Source organism: Acanthopagrus latus, chromosome 5 (genome assembly GCF_904848185.1).
Source record: "Acanthopagrus latus isolate v.2019 chromosome 5, fAcaLat1.1, whole genome shotgun sequence".
Taxonomy (NCBI): Eukaryota; Metazoa; Chordata; class Actinopteri; order Spariformes; family Sparidae; genus Acanthopagrus; species Acanthopagrus latus.
In genome coordinates, this window is record NC_051043.1 from 29,336,389 (window position 1) to 29,353,197 (window position 16,809).

At 42.3% G+C, this 16,809-nt stretch overlaps 2 protein-coding genes across 6 annotated transcripts; both read right to left on the reverse strand.

The window, feature by feature from the left end:
• Positions 1 to 431: 431 nt before the first annotated feature.
• On the reverse strand, positions 432 to 8,419 carry abcb9 (ATP-binding cassette, sub-family B (MDR/TAP), member 9). Of its 4 annotated transcripts, XM_037098813.1 has the most exons (14): positions 7,949 to 8,419; positions 7,153 to 7,222; positions 6,679 to 6,749; positions 5,228 to 5,914; positions 4,482 to 4,596; positions 3,927 to 4,057; positions 3,642 to 3,847; positions 3,351 to 3,548; positions 3,137 to 3,265; positions 2,847 to 3,035; positions 2,518 to 2,691; positions 1,828 to 1,987; positions 1,543 to 1,679; positions 432 to 1,380 (listed from the first exon to the last, which is right to left on the reverse strand). In XM_037098813.1, the coding sequence occupies exons 4-14, from the start codon at positions 5,904 to 5,906 to the stop codon at positions 1,060 to 1,062; spliced, it is 2,439 nt and encodes an 812-aa protein (XP_036954708.1). In that variant the 5' UTR covers positions 5,907 to 5,914; positions 6,679 to 6,749; positions 7,153 to 7,222; positions 7,949 to 8,419; the 3' UTR covers positions 432 to 1,059. The 4 variants fall into 4 exon arrangements, with proteins under 4 accessions (XP_036954708.1, XP_036954707.1, XP_036954706.1 ...); XM_037098812.1 differs by lacking the exon at positions 6,679 to 6,749; XM_037098811.1 differs by lacking the exon at positions 6,679 to 6,749 and having other exon boundaries at positions 7,153 to 7,237.
• A 145-nt stretch (positions 8,420 to 8,564) lies between these two features.
• zgc:113436 (uncharacterized protein LOC503528 homolog) lies at positions 8,565 to 12,312 on the reverse strand. Of its 2 annotated transcripts, none has more exons than XM_037098815.1 (8): positions 11,945 to 12,312; positions 11,218 to 11,411; positions 11,021 to 11,132; positions 10,765 to 10,903; positions 10,409 to 10,463; positions 10,055 to 10,291; positions 9,837 to 9,953; positions 8,565 to 9,111 (listed from the first exon to the last, which is right to left on the reverse strand). In XM_037098815.1, the coding sequence occupies exons 1-8, from the start codon at positions 12,111 to 12,113 to the stop codon at positions 8,854 to 8,856; spliced, it is 1,281 nt and encodes a 426-aa protein (XP_036954710.1). In that variant the 5' UTR covers positions 12,114 to 12,312; the 3' UTR covers positions 8,565 to 8,853. The 2 variants fall into 2 exon arrangements, with proteins under 2 accessions (XP_036954710.1, XP_036954709.1); XM_037098814.1 differs by having other exon boundaries at positions 10,034 to 10,291; positions 11,945 to 12,311.
• Between the last annotated feature and the right edge of the window lie 4,497 nt (positions 12,313 to 16,809).

A 16,809-nucleotide genomic window follows, 5' to 3' on the forward strand; every position in this document is an offset into this window, starting at 1 on the left:
CTATATTAATGGCCTTCAGCTCGTCTGTATTGTGGGTCTGGAGTCTCTCAGCTTCCTCGTGACAACTCACCTGATCTGACTCTCTATGGGGTTCAGGTGGGGTGGGTTGTCTGGCCAGTCAAGTGCAGTAAAGTAATACTGTGGTCAGTAAACCAGGAACTAGTAGTTTTGACACTGTGAGCAGGTGCCAAATCCTCCAGGACTAGTAGTTACTAGTAAGAACTAGTAAAGTCCTTTTTTAAATTTATTTGGTCTTATGTAATATTCTAATATTATGAGATACAGTTTTTTTGATTTTCATGAGCTGTAAGCTGTCAAAATTAAAACACTTTTCCATGATATTGTAATTGTTTTGAGATGCCCCCCTGACCTCTAACTTCATAAATACATTCACATCCCCGTGTGCTGTAGACATACACACATACACACACTTTGTATCTGGTTTAAAAGAATATATTTTATTGTATTTCACTGTGCAATGACAAAACCACAGGTAGTAATAGTGACTTTGAAAACACAACCAGTGTGTCACAGTCCAAGTGTGCATCGACTGATATCTGATAGTGGGGTTTACAAGGAGACATTAAACGCAGCATTTGGTTTTAAGCCAACATGTCTGTTTCCATAAAGGCCAACATGCAGTCTATCTTGGAAACATGTGTTTTTCATTTACAGTGATTTATACATCATATATCTCTAGTGTCATTAATTGATTTACTCTCACAACAGAATAAATCTGTATAATGTTTTCAGAGCAACAGATAAAGGTGTCTTCTCTTTGTAGTCGTTACAGAGCTTTCTTAAAAAGAAACACAACATCCTCCGATATGTTTCGATACATTCAGCTCCATATATTTAACTGAATAATGCCACTTAATTCACCATGATATTAGAAACCATTATTTGGAGTGTTTGAAGCAGTCTGTCTGTCTAATCTTTTTTTCTGTTTTCATGAAAATTATTAGACTCCAGGCTACTGAACAGCTGCACAAAATATCCAAAAATCTACGAGCCCTCAGAAACATCCTCCAGTCCATTTCCACTCACTGCAGATCTTCCTCAGTAGCGCAGGTTGTGCTCAGATCCACTGGCGCTGCTGCTGCTGCTTTGTCGTCTCCGCTGCTTTCCACCATCTGACCTCCAGTTGAGTTTGTCAGACGGGCTGAGGTCCTTCTCCCCTGTCTCGATGCCTAGGACCTGCCTCTGCACCAGCTTACAGTACAGCCCCCCACCGGCCATCAGCTGACTGTGAGACCCCTGCTCGGCCACGTGTCCCTTGTCGATTACAATGATATTGTCTGCCTTCTCCACCGTGCTGAGCCGGTGGGCGATCACCAACACCGTGTGCTCTTGCATGATGTTGTTCAGAGCCTCCTGGACCTGCAGAGGATACAGCAGAGATTAAACACAGAGAAGAAGCAACACACACAGAAACGTAAGAGTTCATTAACAGTGTGCTTTAGTGGGTTATCATGGTTTCTTTGTTCGCCTCCTTTACATCAGATTTCTTTTCGGTGTAAGTACATGACGCCTTTCACTTACCATGTGCTCACTCTCTGTATCCAGGGCGCTGGTCGCCTCGTCCAGGATAAGGACACGAGGGTTACGGATCAGAGCTCTTGCGATGGCCACCCTCTGTTTCTGTCCCCCTGACAGCTGGGCGCCTTTCTCTCCAACACCTGGGGAATGATAAGCAGCGATGACTCAACAGCCTGACTTCATCTTTATGATGCACGGTTGGCAGTCAGCTCACTGGAGCATTTCTGCTATAAACAGTTTTTCTGGGACCTTATTTTCCTTATAATATTAAATACATCTAGTAATTACTTGTCTCATAGCCTTTAGGGAGGGTGGTGATAAAATCGTGAGCATTAGCCTTGGTGGCAGCCTGCATCACATCCTCCACTGGGATGTCCGTCAGGCCATAGGTGATGTTCTCCTTGACTGTCCGAGCAAACAGCACCGGCTCTTGGCCCACCAGAGAAACCTGCAGAAACGAAACAGGAAATGGATGAAACCACACCGAGACACTTGGCGTCAACATCCATCCTGAGAGATCCGGCGTGAACGCAGGTGTGAACAACGCCACAATGCCCCCTGACACATTTTAAGATCTGATCACTCGGACCACTTTCAGAGAAGACCACATCCTTTTAGCAGTGTGTTTGCACACGTGACCTGGACCACAATGAAGGACCGCCTACGAAACTGACATCCTCTGCAGAACAAGAAGGAGGAGCCACACCAACAGGCACAACGGCTGTGGTATCATGTTTGTATTTCAACTGATTTCACCACTGAACTAGAAACCTCAATATCAGCAGACTCCCCTAAAAGTTGCCCAGTGAGATGTTAAATTAGAAGAAATGTTTCAAACATTCACAAATAATTTTGGCCTTCTTGTAAATTCAGCCAATGTTATACATCCAGTTATGTGTTTCTTTGTGTAAAAGACATAATTTCCATTTGTCCCAGTGATACACATGGTCTGAAGAGCCTCCTTAACGTTAGACTGACCGTGGAGTGCAAGTAGTCGTGCCTAAAGCTGTGCACCGGCTTTCCATCCAGCAGCACCTGGCCTTGCTGAGGAACATAGAAGTTTTCCAGCAGACTCACACAGGAGCTCTTTCCGCTGCCTGAAGGTCCCACGAGTGCCGTCACCTTCCCGGGCGGCAGAGTGAACGACACTCCCTGCAAAACACACATCATCAAGGAGGGATTTCATGAAAAGCAGTAAAGCGGTCTGGTATCAAAGGTAGCTGGAGCCAAACTGATCAGCTCTGAATAGTGTTTTAAGAGTCATATACACAGTACTTTAATGTCAGCACAATCTCCTCAGAACAAACCTTGAGAATATCAGTCTCAGGGCGCATTGGGTATGCAAATGTGACGTCTTTGAACTCAACCAGACCGGTGCAGGTTTCTGGAGCCTCCGTGCCATCGGCTGGGTGTTTGGTCTCCCTGTCCAGGTACTCAAAAACCTTCTCAGCAGCTCCGACTCCCTGCATGAGGCCCGTGTACACTGACGCTATGTTCTGTAGATGAACCACATGTGGCATCAGATACAGGGATGAGCGTCCTCTGAGTGTTTTCATAGTCACACGATGAATGAACAATCATAAAACTGATAACACACCTCCAGACTCTCTCCCAGTTCAAGCATGTATATGAAGAAAGCTATCAAGTCACCACTGCTCATCTGGTTTGTTACGACGAGGTGACCGCCATAGTAGAGGATAGCAACTTGTAGAGCGAGCTCTGATATCTGAAACACACACACAAAAAACACTGTAACACTCACATCTAGAGCTTCACATATTTATTTGATGGGGCAACTGCTTGAGACTCACAGAACTGGACCACATGTAGCAGGCGTATGCCAGCGCTTCTTTTTTGTTGAGCCGGTACATGACCAGAAGCTTGGCATAGTACGAGTCCGCCTCCCCGACCTCGTTAGCAAAGCTTCGTACTGTTCTCATGGCTGAAATTGTTTCCTCTGCAACTTTATTGGCCTCTGCTAGTGTTGTTTGCACCTCTTTGGTTAATTTCTGGAAGAAAGAAAATACAAAGATGAGATTTTTTTTATTTTCTTTTGTTTAACTGCAGATTAAATGACCATCACAGACGCAGAGCTGCTGTACCTTGTAGTATTCTCCATAAAGTTGAGAGACGAGGGCGATGAAAGGGAATCCCATGACGGTCACCAGTGAGAGCCGCCAGGACATCCCACACATGACGATGAAGTCGCCGGCGCCCTTGATGGCGTTCCGCAGGAAGATGTTGACGTTCTGGGAGATGAGGTTGCTCACCTGGGTGGTGTCAGCTGACAGACGTGATAGGATGTCACCTACAGGGTGACGGAGGCGTGTTAGGACAGCTCTTCTGTCGATACATGTCAGGATGCACGTGTGGTGTTTTTATATCACCTGTGTGGTTCTCATCAAAAAAGGCGATCTCCTGCTTCATCAGAGTTCTGAAGAGACAGTTCCTGAGGCGAAGGTTTAATCTGGCCATCGTCAAGGTGAAGACTCCTCCACGTACTCCCATTGCGAGTGAGCTGAGGAGAGGATGGAGGAGTCGCAAAGCATTTAAGTGTGGCTTTTTATTTTGGTTCAGCACATCCTTTGCAATATATTATATTATTTCTGTCATTATTGTTATTAGAAGTCATCAGACTGGACCCTCCCATCTCTGTGTACTGTCCAAGAGGGTTAGTAATTTATTCATTTCTTCATATATGAGACCATACTGTATATCATAATATAATGAGTGTTGTCTCTTCTTGATTTTAAAGTATGTTAAAAGTCCTGGTTAGCAAAACGTTCATGTAGACAAATACCTGTGTCTCTGTTATCATAGTGTCTCTTTCAGGCCAGTTATTTTATTTTGAAAGTGCACACAGGAACACACTGATGACATAGATTACATCCAACCCATTCACAGCTGACATCACCATCAGAAAGCCACCTGTAGTTACTCACCTGACTAAGGCCAGTGTGAACAGTGCGAGCACCGGCTTAGCAAGATGCGCCATGCTCTGCTGGACCACAATGCTGTCTATAGCCTTCCCGTACCAGTAAGGTATGAAGACCTCACCTGCAGGTTACAGACAGACACAGAAGACACAGAACTTAAAGGCCTTAAACCCAAAACTGTAATAATTACAATATTAATGAGGTAATAAAACAAACTCAGAAATATATATCTTTTCCAGTTGAATAAATGAGCTCTTGTCCTTGAATCAGTCATGAGTTTTTAAGAAAATGAAGATCTTTCTTCCCCAAAAACTACAGAGTGCACCTTTAATTGAGAAAGTAATCAGCAGACTAGTCAATCAGTAATAAAAAAGATTTTATAGCCTTTGTTCAAAGGGTCGTTATTAACACTGTTTTGAGTCGTTTAATAGCTAATTATGTGTGTTAATATGTAATATATCCTAAATAAAAAGCACTACATCTTCATTAAGGTCCCTCTTCCTCTCTTCTCATCTCTTATTGCCTTTCTTTTTTAACTCTTTAACTCTAAAATAAGGAAAACAAAACCTTGCGTGTCTGTATTTCCTCATTTTGACACTAAAGTTTACACACTGTTGCACTTGATGAGAGCAATCTGTGTAATCTGGAGTGAGTCAGACAGTCATAAACCATCAACAGCCTTTGAAAGACACCGATGACCTATTTCACATGAGTGTTGCAATCCTTGATATGTCTCTTTCGAGGACACTCACACACAGCGGAGATGAGGAGGGCGAGGGCGGCTACAAGCAGCAGCCCACCGTCCTTCCTGGAGTAGGCCAGCAGACGTCCCAGTGTCGCCCCAGAGCTCGTCTTCTCCTTCTCCTTCTCCTCCTTCATCTTCCTCCTCCTCTCGCTCTCCACCTCCTGCTCCTCCTCACCAGCTCCCTCCATGAGCTTCTCAGTGTCCTCAGAGCCCCCTCTTCGCTCACTGCTTCTGCGATTGCTCGCTGTTTTGGACTGCATCCCCAGCAGCCTCCAAAACAGCATGACACCCACAGAGGAGGCACAAGTCCAACATATCAAGCTCAGGACCCAGGGCCGCTGGGTCAGCACCGGAGCTCCCTCAGCTGGCTCCATCAGTATCAGCAGCTTGGCCAGGGTGTAGGTGATGACGATCAAACAGATGAAGACAGTGAGTGGGGTGGATTTAGCTGCCCTCCGAGGACCGTCCTCTCTATTATATGACACCCCTATGGTGGCTCCCAGCAGGAGGCAGGCTCTGAGCAGGGCCATCAACCAGAGGTCCAACGTTGACTCGAGGACGTTAAAGTTCAGTGTTTCCTCTTTGAATAAGCTCAAGTGTGATCCATGTACGTACAGGACAGTCGTCACCAACACGTCCAGGAGGATGAACGACACAGAGCAACTCACAGCTACTGTGAGGCCCATGTTGTTATCTGGAGAGTTAAACAGAGTAATGATCAGAGCTAGCAACTAAAAACAGGCAGGGTTTGAATTATCTTCTGAGTATATATATATAACATATATGTATAACATTTGCTGAATGAACAAGCAGGCCCCAGCAGTTAAGAATATGTTGTGTTCAGCATTTCACAAAGTTCATGCAGTTTCTCTTCGCACAGCAAGTCTTAAATATGTCGCATTTTTAAGGGAATCTGGTGACTTTCCCCGTCGTCTTCTCTCTCCAAAGAAGTAGTGTATATTGGTTACTGTTTACTGGATTTGTAGAATTCAATGTTTACTGTCAATATGTGAAATACTTTCATTAATTTGGTGTAAATGGCTAAATCAGTGAGTTGAGACAGCTGCTGGGAGATAAGACGGACTTTAGAGGGTTAGGACTTAAAACAAGAAAAAAAATGCTGAATAAAGAATAAAGAATGAAAGATCCTGATGTTTTGTATTCAATGCCGAATTCACAAGAAGGATATGCAAGAATATACTGTATGGTTTCACAAACTATGTGTGGTTTTCCCTAATGCAACTTGCATGTCTTAAAATTACACAACTTGTATGGGAGTCTGGAATATTGCCATCAAAAGTGACTTCACCACATTACGTGGTCCAGGTCCTTGACTTTATACACACGGCAGCCAACTTCTTGCAACAATTGCATCATGTAGATCATAACAACGGTTAATGATTTAGAATTTGAAAAGGTACGGCAGCACACACCCCAGACAGAGAGAGAAAGACTAACCTGGTCATCGTCACCATCATCCAGAGACAATATGGTGAGTAGCTCCTCTGGAAAACATGTTTCACCTACTTCTTCATATCATTAATAGGCGATTGGTTGATTATCAGGGCATAATTCATAACTTATAAACACAGAATAACCTGAATCCGCAAAGTAACTAGTGCCTATATCTATCAAATAAATGAAGTTGAGAGGAAGTTTAAAGTAGCAGAAAAAAGGAAATACCCCAATAAAGTTCCTCAAAATTGTTCTTTGGAGTAGCACTGAGTAAACTGTACAGCAGGACCCAAAGTCATTTAAGTAAAAAATACTCATAAGAATGAGAAATTCCAAAAAAAATATTTAATGTATTAGAGACCCTTACTGGATTTCATGGCAGCCCACATAACAGTTACAATAAAAACCAGAACCACATCTCAAACTGCAGGAAATCCCAACATTCATACACATAATGCAGAAATAATTGACACTTACTTTTATTTTGAAGGAAAGACTTCCGGTGTCCTGTCCGCTGCCTTGATGAAGATGAAGTCCTCCTAAAAACCTGTCAAACTGTGATCTGTCAGAGTCATGGAGGTTATTGTCCGGTGTGGCTGCAACATCAGTCTAAATACACATTGCTATAAATCATTAGCTAGCTGTGGAAGCTAGCTGTTAGCCTGCGCTGAGCTGTGTTGCGTCAGGTTTCAAATTCGTATGCGTTTTTATGATCCCGTGTCCAGCCGGCTGGCCCCGGGAACATTAAATGATTTACGACACTCTTTCTTTTCTCATATTAAAATTATACGGCAGCATAAAAATGGAGGCTAACCGGCAGAAACCGCGTTTCAAACTGAGCTAAGTTATATTTGACAGATGAAGCCGGAGGACAACCGGTATCGAAGATCGTCTATTTTAAAGAAAATGCGCAGTTCTAAGAGTCAGTTACCTGACAACCACCAACAATGGCAGGTATTATTTATCATTATTATTATTAATAATAATATTAATCATTATTATTATTATTATTATTATTTATTATCATTATTATTATTATCATGACATACAGACTTTCTTATTATATGAATCAGTAAAATGATGGAGCTGAGTATTAAACCAACCAACAACAAGGTAGCAGGTAGAAAATTACAATCAGTCTGATGTAACAGTGGTGAAATGATTAATGGAGCAGATGAGACAGTTATACAGAAAGGCAGTATTGTAAACATGAAGTTACAGCCTACTTGGCATCGATCATATTAAGTGACATTACAAAGAGAAGATCGCTCACCTTCACAATTCTCAAATGATCAGAAAAGCCACCTGAGTTGTCCTGAAATGTTGTTATGAGCTGTTATTTCATGTGTCAGCTCGATACGGTTGTTTTTGATTGTAAGTAGTCTACTGGTGGATGACACGAGACAATCTGCCCATAAATTTCAGAGCAAGAAAAATGGAGCAGAGTGAAAGCTCTTCTGCTTTTAACCTCTCCGATCTGAGTTGTTGCGGAAGTGACCGTGCTGTGGCTCCGCCCACCGGGTACCTTTAGTGAGCGTTCAAGAGCCTCGAGCAAAACAACCCTGTTTGGACAAGAGTCTCCAGGATGGAATGGGAGGACTTCAACTGGTTAACATGTAAAACAGAGTCATTTTTATTATATTATTTTGGTGTTAACTTTTCCTTAAATGTTTACATAAATTAAATACTATTCTAGCAAACATTTGGAAACCCTGATATTATTGTGAATGCTCCTGACTCCCAACACATTCTGAATGAATTAGCACATTCAGTCTTTGGCAGGTAGTTTAGGTTTGTCCATAAATATAACGTTATAATTCATTAACTCAAAAAAGCAAATATGAAAAATATGAAAGTGATTTCCCACCATGTAATGACAAAACAAATAATTTAAAATGAAGCAATAGATTTATTTTAAAGAACCGTAGCTGAAATATCTTTTGTATGACAAAAGTGAAAACAAATAACTTAACAACATTTTCACGGGAAACTGCTTTTTTTTTTGTCAGGAAAGCCCGACAGTACATGCGGGTCAGTGTTCCTGTCATGTCTTGTGCCAGATTCTGTTTTCACAGGTGAGATTCTTCAGCTCATTTCTGCAACATCTGGATTCTCGTCCGATCCGCCCAAGACCTGCAGCAGCTCCTGGCAACATGTAATGTCCTCACACCGTCCTCCTCAGTGGACGTCAGACTCAGATAAGTGATACGCTAACTCTGTCTTTATGTCCTCTGAGCCGCTCTGCTCGGTGGCCAGCACCGTCTCCACAGGAAAGGACAAATATAAACTCTCTTTCAGTCTTTTCGGGGAGGGTGAGTCTCCTGCATCGAACAGAGGATCTGCGACTTTAAAGGTCAAAGAGGGCACATTGTGCGTCTTCCGCTTGGCATTCTTCTTCTTCTCTTGTTTGTAGGCTGCATTCATATTGGCTATCACCTACAAGTGGAACACACACATTCAAACACAGAACAGAAAGGATGCAGATGAGTAAAAAACAAAAGAAACAGATATAACATCTGAGTTTCTCTGCATGGCTACCATATGTTTCGCACAGCCAGGTATGTTAATTAGTTAATTAAGAAGACAAATGTGTGTATTTGTAAATATCTCTGTTTGCTGTCTAACAACACATTAAACCTCTATCTTTAATAATCGATATAGGTCATGTAATAAATACACTGTATTCACAAGAGGCGAAGATGCATAATCATCATGACCCAACTGTGTCCAACATGTCATGATATATGTCAAGTATTGATGATAGTATTGATTCCAGCAGAGGGCGTTGTCTACACTTCAAACTGACAAGTTACAACAATGGTTGACAAGAAGGACACATTATTGATGAGGAGTGAATGCTTGAGAAAAAAAATCTAAATAATACGACTCTGAATTTGGCGTTTATTACCAAATATTTCAGTTTAAAGGCAGCATGTTCGATATTCCAGGAGAGTATTGTGGCGTTCAAGGATTACAACATCGAGGGACAGTTTGCCACCAAACATCCTTTTTTTTTTTTTACAGACGACTGACCAAGAATCAGCAAAGAAAGTCAGCATCATGTGGTGTGTGTGTGTGTGTGTGTGTGTGTGTGTGTGTGTGTGTGTGTGTGTGTGTGGTTTTCACTTTGACTGCATCAATACAAGACAAACCAGACTTACCAGCTGTTTCACAGAGTTCTGCTGCTCCTGCATTCTTTTTATAAACGTCGAGGCCTTCTCCTTTGTGGAATACATATCCTGCTCCTGGTCTACATAATTCAGGACGCTCAATGACGTCTAGAGGAAAGGAAAGAAAATTAATTATCAGGAACAAACCACAGAGTCTGATTTTTATATCTATACAAGGGAGTCTGGACCTCATTTGGTAAATTAGCCACCCTGTTGAACATGAGGGAATAAGGTGTGAACTTGGTTGTAGGGTTGGTGGACGTCCTGAACAGAAACAGCACCGGGTCCAGGAAGTCGTCCCAGTCGGCCTGCTTCTCCGTCACCATCTGCACCACGGCGTCCTTCAGTAAAGGACAAGTGCAGTCGTGCAGCGGGTTGAGCTGAGGATGATCCAGAGGAGACACCTTCTGCACGATGCTCCACCTGTCGGACAGCAGCTTCGTCACCTAGAAGAACACACACAGCGGCAGCGATGAGAAAACTGCCCGACAACAGCAGCGCTTCAATCTCTCATCCTTTCATTCATCAGTTTATTTAAATTTACTTTGTGACTCACATCTCACCTCATCACAGAAGTCAGCATTCTGCGTGCACACTATTGTTTTGGGGGCACCAAACCTGATTGAACAGAGAACAGAATTAATTCAAAATCAGGTTTCAGAATTGTACAATTTTGTATGTATCAACATGAGCTAGAATTAAATATTAGCATCCTGAAAGTGGCCTTTCATTAAAGGTTTGGAGGCAATTTGTGGCAAGAATTAAATTCTATTGAAAGCATTGAACAATTTGGTTGTAGGAGAACATAAAAACAGTCTCATACAGTAAAAAGAAAATGAAATATTCTGGCATATCACATCTTGAAAACCTTGGTTTAAGCCTCAGTATGATTAGTCAAGATTTTGTGAAATGTTTTCACCTGTATATGCATTTGGAAATACATCGTGCAACAGAGAGAGCGTCTGTCTTTTGCACTGGAAAAGCTTCCGGCCATTTACTAAAGTAATCAATAAGGACTGTAACATTGGTGTTGCCTTGCTGGGTCTCTGGGAAAGGTCCTGGTGAACAGAGGACAGACAGACAGCAGGTCTCAAACGTCTGAAAAGAAATCATACAGTAAAAAAAACAAAAAACATGTAAAAATAGAATTTGATGGAATTAATTGAGGCACTAACCTAAAATATCAATCCCAACAATCTCCCAAGGTGTGTCCACTTTTATGGGCCGGATGATCCTCGCCTGGTTTTTACTCCTCTCAGTGTGCTGACAGGTGTCACATACCTTTATCTGAAACAGCATTCATGTTAACATAGTTTGGTCTTTATGTCCCAGAGATGTAAACAGAAAACTAAAGACATAAAAGTGTTTGTACCCAATCCACCACGTCCTTGATGATCCCCAGCCAGTAGTACTTGCTCTGGATCCTGTGGACAGTCTTCTTCTGGCCCAGGTGATGACCGATGTCGTTAAAGTGGCAGTCGAGGAAGATCTGCCTCTTCCTCTCGGCCTCGATGACCACCTCCCTCCTCTCTTTTTTCCTGGGTCCCACGTAGTACAACTTGCCCTCTTATAAAAAGACATGGATGATGAGAACATGGTTTGACACACATGTGACATCCTGACAATATAAGGCTCCAGCAGACCCCTTCATGAGTACCGTGTGGCCAAACACAATTAAAAGAAATTAGTATTTAATGTGTTTTGCCTATTTTGACAGGTAGACAAACAGATAAAACACAACTTTAACTGTGACAAGCAGTTCAAGTCCACTCCTCAGATCGGCTTACACTTTATTCACCAAAAGTCACTTATATCCAGAAAATGTTAACTTTTATAAGAAGCTTATTCACCTCTTCTATAACTTAAAGCCAGTTGAGATTTACCTGATATACAGTGCCGGATATGTTTAAACGCCCAGTTATTGAGCCGAATTTTCTACATACTCCTACAGATTCATAAAATATATAACAATACGTCCCACAAGATATATACTTCTTTACATATTCAATTATTTAAATGTTTTTTAAATGGATTTCGTGACGCCAGCCATAGACAATAATAAGCAATACATTCTCAGAGGGTTTTCCAGGAATCCTCACCGTCAAAGATGAACTTCTGGGCGTATCGTCTGAGATTCTTCTTTCGTAAAGGGTGCACGGTCTGCGGGAAGCAGCCTTTAGCCACGAAAGTGTAAATGTCACCGAGTTTGTTGGAGCTGGACTCCACCACCTCCTCCTCAGCCACCTGCAACGACTCCACGCTTAGCATTTCCGCTCAGACTTTATAAAGTGGTACAACGGACAGCGGTTATAAACCTCAGATAACATAAACATGCTAGCTGCTAATCGGCATATTTAATAACCGTGCTAGTCGGTGCTAACGACGTTAGATAATCCACAACCGACCACAACAGGCTGACGGCTCTCAGCGTGCAGTTCCGGTCTTCTTCTTCTTCTACTGTTGATTTTCTGCGGTTGGTATCTATTTTTTATGATTAGCGCCCCCTCCGCCATCTGCTGGACATCCAACGGTACTACACCTTAGCCATTCTTTCTTTTAGTTTGTTTTAAACTTTTTTTTAAATGACTATATTTACAAAATGAAAATGTGTAAACTCTGAGGCAACACATTTATAATTATAGGTCAAGACATTACATTAGTCATGTTATTTTCTAGTAATACATAGAGCTCTTTTGGCACATTTGGACATTCAGTTTGTCTGAAACAAGGATAATTAAAGCTGCGAGCAGCGTTGGTCGGGCCCTCGCAGTCCAAGCACCTCGGGGGATGCTGCCGTCAGGGCTTCCGCACGCAACGCCTCGAAGAAGCCGTTTCTTTATAATTTGGTGCCCTGCTCCCGCTGGCATTAAGTAATGCACGCTGAAGACAGAGAAAAGAGCGTGTACTGCTGCACGATTCCCCAGACAAAGACTGAGATGACGGTCCGCTTCTGGAGCTGGCTGACGAAAATGTCCACATGAGGCATGATGCAATGAAATAGTTTCGGGAAGAAGCTGAAAGTATCATCGTCCAGTAGCTGAAGAGAATTTTTTCTCCAGTTCTTCCAGCTGCTCTACACTCTGCCGATGATGTCACGCACTCTAGCTCACGCAATACACACCCATTATAAAATCAGAAGAAGGCCTAAAAATCCGTAAAACTAAAACTGTGATGATTTGGAAACCGTAAGAGATTTTTAAAAACTGAATACATGCCCAACAGTTCAAGGTCTTCTCACTCTTTAAAAGGTGGAATGGTATCTGTAGCTCAAAGCATGAAGCACAAGAAGAGGTTGAAAGTCGATGAGTTTTGAAGAGGATTTTAAGATTTTCCCATTTACTTTCCATTCAAACTAATCAGACTGTGACCAGATCGCCATCTATAGGCCGATTTGCACCAAATTTTACACAGAGCCTCATCAGTCCATGGAACACAATTATGAACATTTACGTGATAATCAGACCGTATTTTGTTTAGATGTGCAAGATTGTCTGCTTTCAACACAATATGCAGGAATTTTGTTGCAGGTTCCCTGCTCGGGCCCTAATAAAGAATCGCTTCAAAAACAATAGGGTCCTCGCAGGTTCCCTGCTCGGGCCCTAATTAAGGATCCATGGCGGGACTCAAACCCAGAGCAGAAGCAAAGCCTCCATTCACATCCTGCTCTACCACCTGAGCTAAACACCATTATGAGTTCACACTGGATGAATAAACACAATGAGTCCCGCCCACAGACTTTCTGACGAATGCAGGTGGAGCGCGCCGAAAAGGGGCGGTCTCGCTCGTTTCCCGCGTGAAATTAGTGGATTTCCCTCCAAAACTGTAGATGTGTATTTAAATAGCTGTTGGATCGTCACTCTGGTTCCAGCGGCTCTACTCTGAGGACACGAATACGGTCAGTAAACTCTTCTGTACGAATCTGCTTTATGTGTGTGCTTACCTGCTCAGTTCAGGTGTGTTCATGTCTGTGTGGGAGTTGTATAGATCTCAGGTGATTAGCCCAGGTGATGTTCCTTTATATCAAAGAGCTCCACGTTGCAAAGTAACCTCCATGTTGTCTCAGCCTAGTGCCGGTTAAAATGGAGCCAGCCTCCCTCTCATGTCGGTCAGATTTGTTTTTGCCTCAAATGTCTCTGAAATAACTCTGAACACGAAACTGTAGACGTCTCGTGTAACTGTTTAGTGTTGAGATAAATTCGGCTGTAACATAATTCTGTAATTACATCCATTTAAACGCGCCGCGGACTGTATGTTTTGCCCAATGCACCAAACTCCATTGTGATTTTGGCCGTTTTATATCTTCGGTGTTTATTACATGAACACTGCACAGTTAAGTAAATTTGGGTCACTGTCTCAGAACAAGTCGCTAGTTTCGTTAAATTCGGCTTGAAGTATTATTTATTTATTTATTATTTTAAACGGCATGAAAGCTGGTTAGCTAAGGTTTACTGGTCAGTTTAAGTCAGTGGTTATGTTAGCTAGCTGAGTTTAAATTTGTTGGAGATGCAATGCAAGGTTTGGAAACATGTTACCAGCGGCTCAGCTGCTTTATTAACGGGCTACTGACACTATAATGAGCTTATAAAGACGTCTGGGTCATTTCATCGTTGTGTTTTTACAGACGGGTTTGCATGTTAGCTAAGGTGTGTGTCTGTTGGAGAGTGTTAGCATGACGCCATTATCGTGCTGTGTAATGTTAGCTTGTTAATACTATCATCTTTACAGCTGAATATCTGAGTACAGCACAGTTGGCTAACAGGCTCCAGGTGCTCAATAATGTCTCAGTATGTTAGTATGTCAGCATCTAGAAGGTCATTTTGAGCAGCTAAAGTAGTTTATACACAAAATAAGCAGCCTCATTGTAGCTGCACAGCATGTATTCAGTGTGTTTGTCTCAGTTTTGGTTTAATGTGTTGCTGCAATCACTGCACTGTGTGTCAAAAGATAGACTTTGAAATCATATTACTCGTGTATAAAGCTCTTAATGTTCTCAGAACTTATTACATTTGGTTTACATTTGTTTTACCTTTAAAAAACACATTTATTAAATCAGATGAAAGTAGATTTTATAGTGCAGAGTGATGTGAGACTCCTGAGGTGATGTCATGCACGTGGTCACAGACCGCTATATCATTCTTTATTATGAAATGATAATCCTGTAAGAAATCCCATTTTGCCAGATGTGTCTATACTCTGTCCATACATCTTTTTTCTGCTTACAATCAGAATATGTGTATACACACAGACATATATGCATGTAGTCATCATGTTATACTAAAGTGCCTCCTCCTCTCTCCAGGTGAACAGTGGGACTTGTCTTCAGCTTCAGGTGGAACAGCTCTGACCTGTACGGTGATCAGACCCGGAGAGGAGACACACCTGGTCCAACCAGGTCAGTGCAATATAGGTGCAAAAATTAGAGGCAGAAAGTGTGAGTTTTGTCAATTTCTGCTCATTAATACTCTATGATCAGTAAATGATTTTAGAGGATAGTCGAGTCTCATTCACAGGTCGTTGAATACCGACAGTTTGGGTTGGCAGAAGCCGTGACAGTGTCACTGTTGGGACACTAGTCTCTCTCCCTCTTTTTCTGTTTGTCTTTAAAAAAGCTAATTAAAAAGGCAAACAAATTTGCAAGCAAGCAATGTACAGGTTAGTTCAATGGGGAATAAAAGAAGGAAGTCATAGTATTTTAATATTTACTAAGTGCGATATTGTAGCCAGCTGGCATTGTTTCAGTTTAACGAACACCTGCATTTATATATATTATGAATTATATAATTATATTTTATTTAACATGTATATCTCCACTGTTCAGCCACAACATTAAAACAACTGACAAGTGAAGTGAGCATTGATCATCTTGTTACAATCAAATGTTCTGCTGGGAAACTTTGAGTTCTGTCATTTCTGTGGATTCTCTTTGACAAACACAGCCACCCAAACACCGTTCAAACCAACTGCACCCCCTCATGGCAAAGAACCCAAGGCCTCAAACTGGTCTTCTCATTGTCCAGATCCCACTTCAGCTGAGCATCTGCTGGATGCGCCAGAACCAACTCCAATCCATGTTGGGGCCCCCATGGATCGGTCTTGGCTCTGACTGCATCCAGTGGAAGCTCAGCTGGATTGAGATCTGGGGAATCTGGAGGTCATGTTGACACCTTGAGCTCTTTCCCACGTTCCTCGGGTCGTTCCTGAGCAGTTTTTACAGCGTTGCAGGCGCGTTGTCCTGCTGGGGGGGCACTGCCACCAAGGAGTGCTGCTGCCATGAGAGGGTGTACTTGGTCTGCAGCTGTGTTTGGGTGACTGGTGTTTGTCAAAGAGACATCCACACGAATGCTGGGACCCATAGTTTCACAGCCGAACATGGCATTGGAACAAAATCATCCATGTTATTTATTTCACCTGTCACTGTTATAATGATATGACTCTCAGTGTATACACATGTTAAATACTCTATATATGTCTAAAATATCTATATGTGTATATTTCCTCTCAGTAAATAAAATCTGATTGACCTGATTTGATTTGATAAAGCAAAACCTGTTTGAAATACTTGTACTTCCTTTGAACCCTGTTGGTTTTGAGCTGGGACTTTTACATTTAAATGGACAGCTTCATTTATGTAGATTCAACACTAACATTAGCCTCGGCGTATTCCCCTAGCAGGCCACTAATAAGGATCCTATTCAGTTTCTGACGTGCAGCTGTGTGGTGGTGAAGTTTTTGGTTTAGAAGCGGTTCTTGCGGTCACATTCATGGTAGAGGTGCAGCAAACTGAGCTGTAAACACCAGCAGAATGACCGGAGACATGTTAATTTTTGGTGGCTTGTGTAAGGTTTGTTAGCAGTAGCATTCTTATTCATGGTAGAAGTGCAGCAGATTGAGAGCTACGACACCAGCAGAACTGAGCTGAGACGTGTTGTTTTGGAGGCCTTGTGGTGTAGAGCTTTCTGGGGAC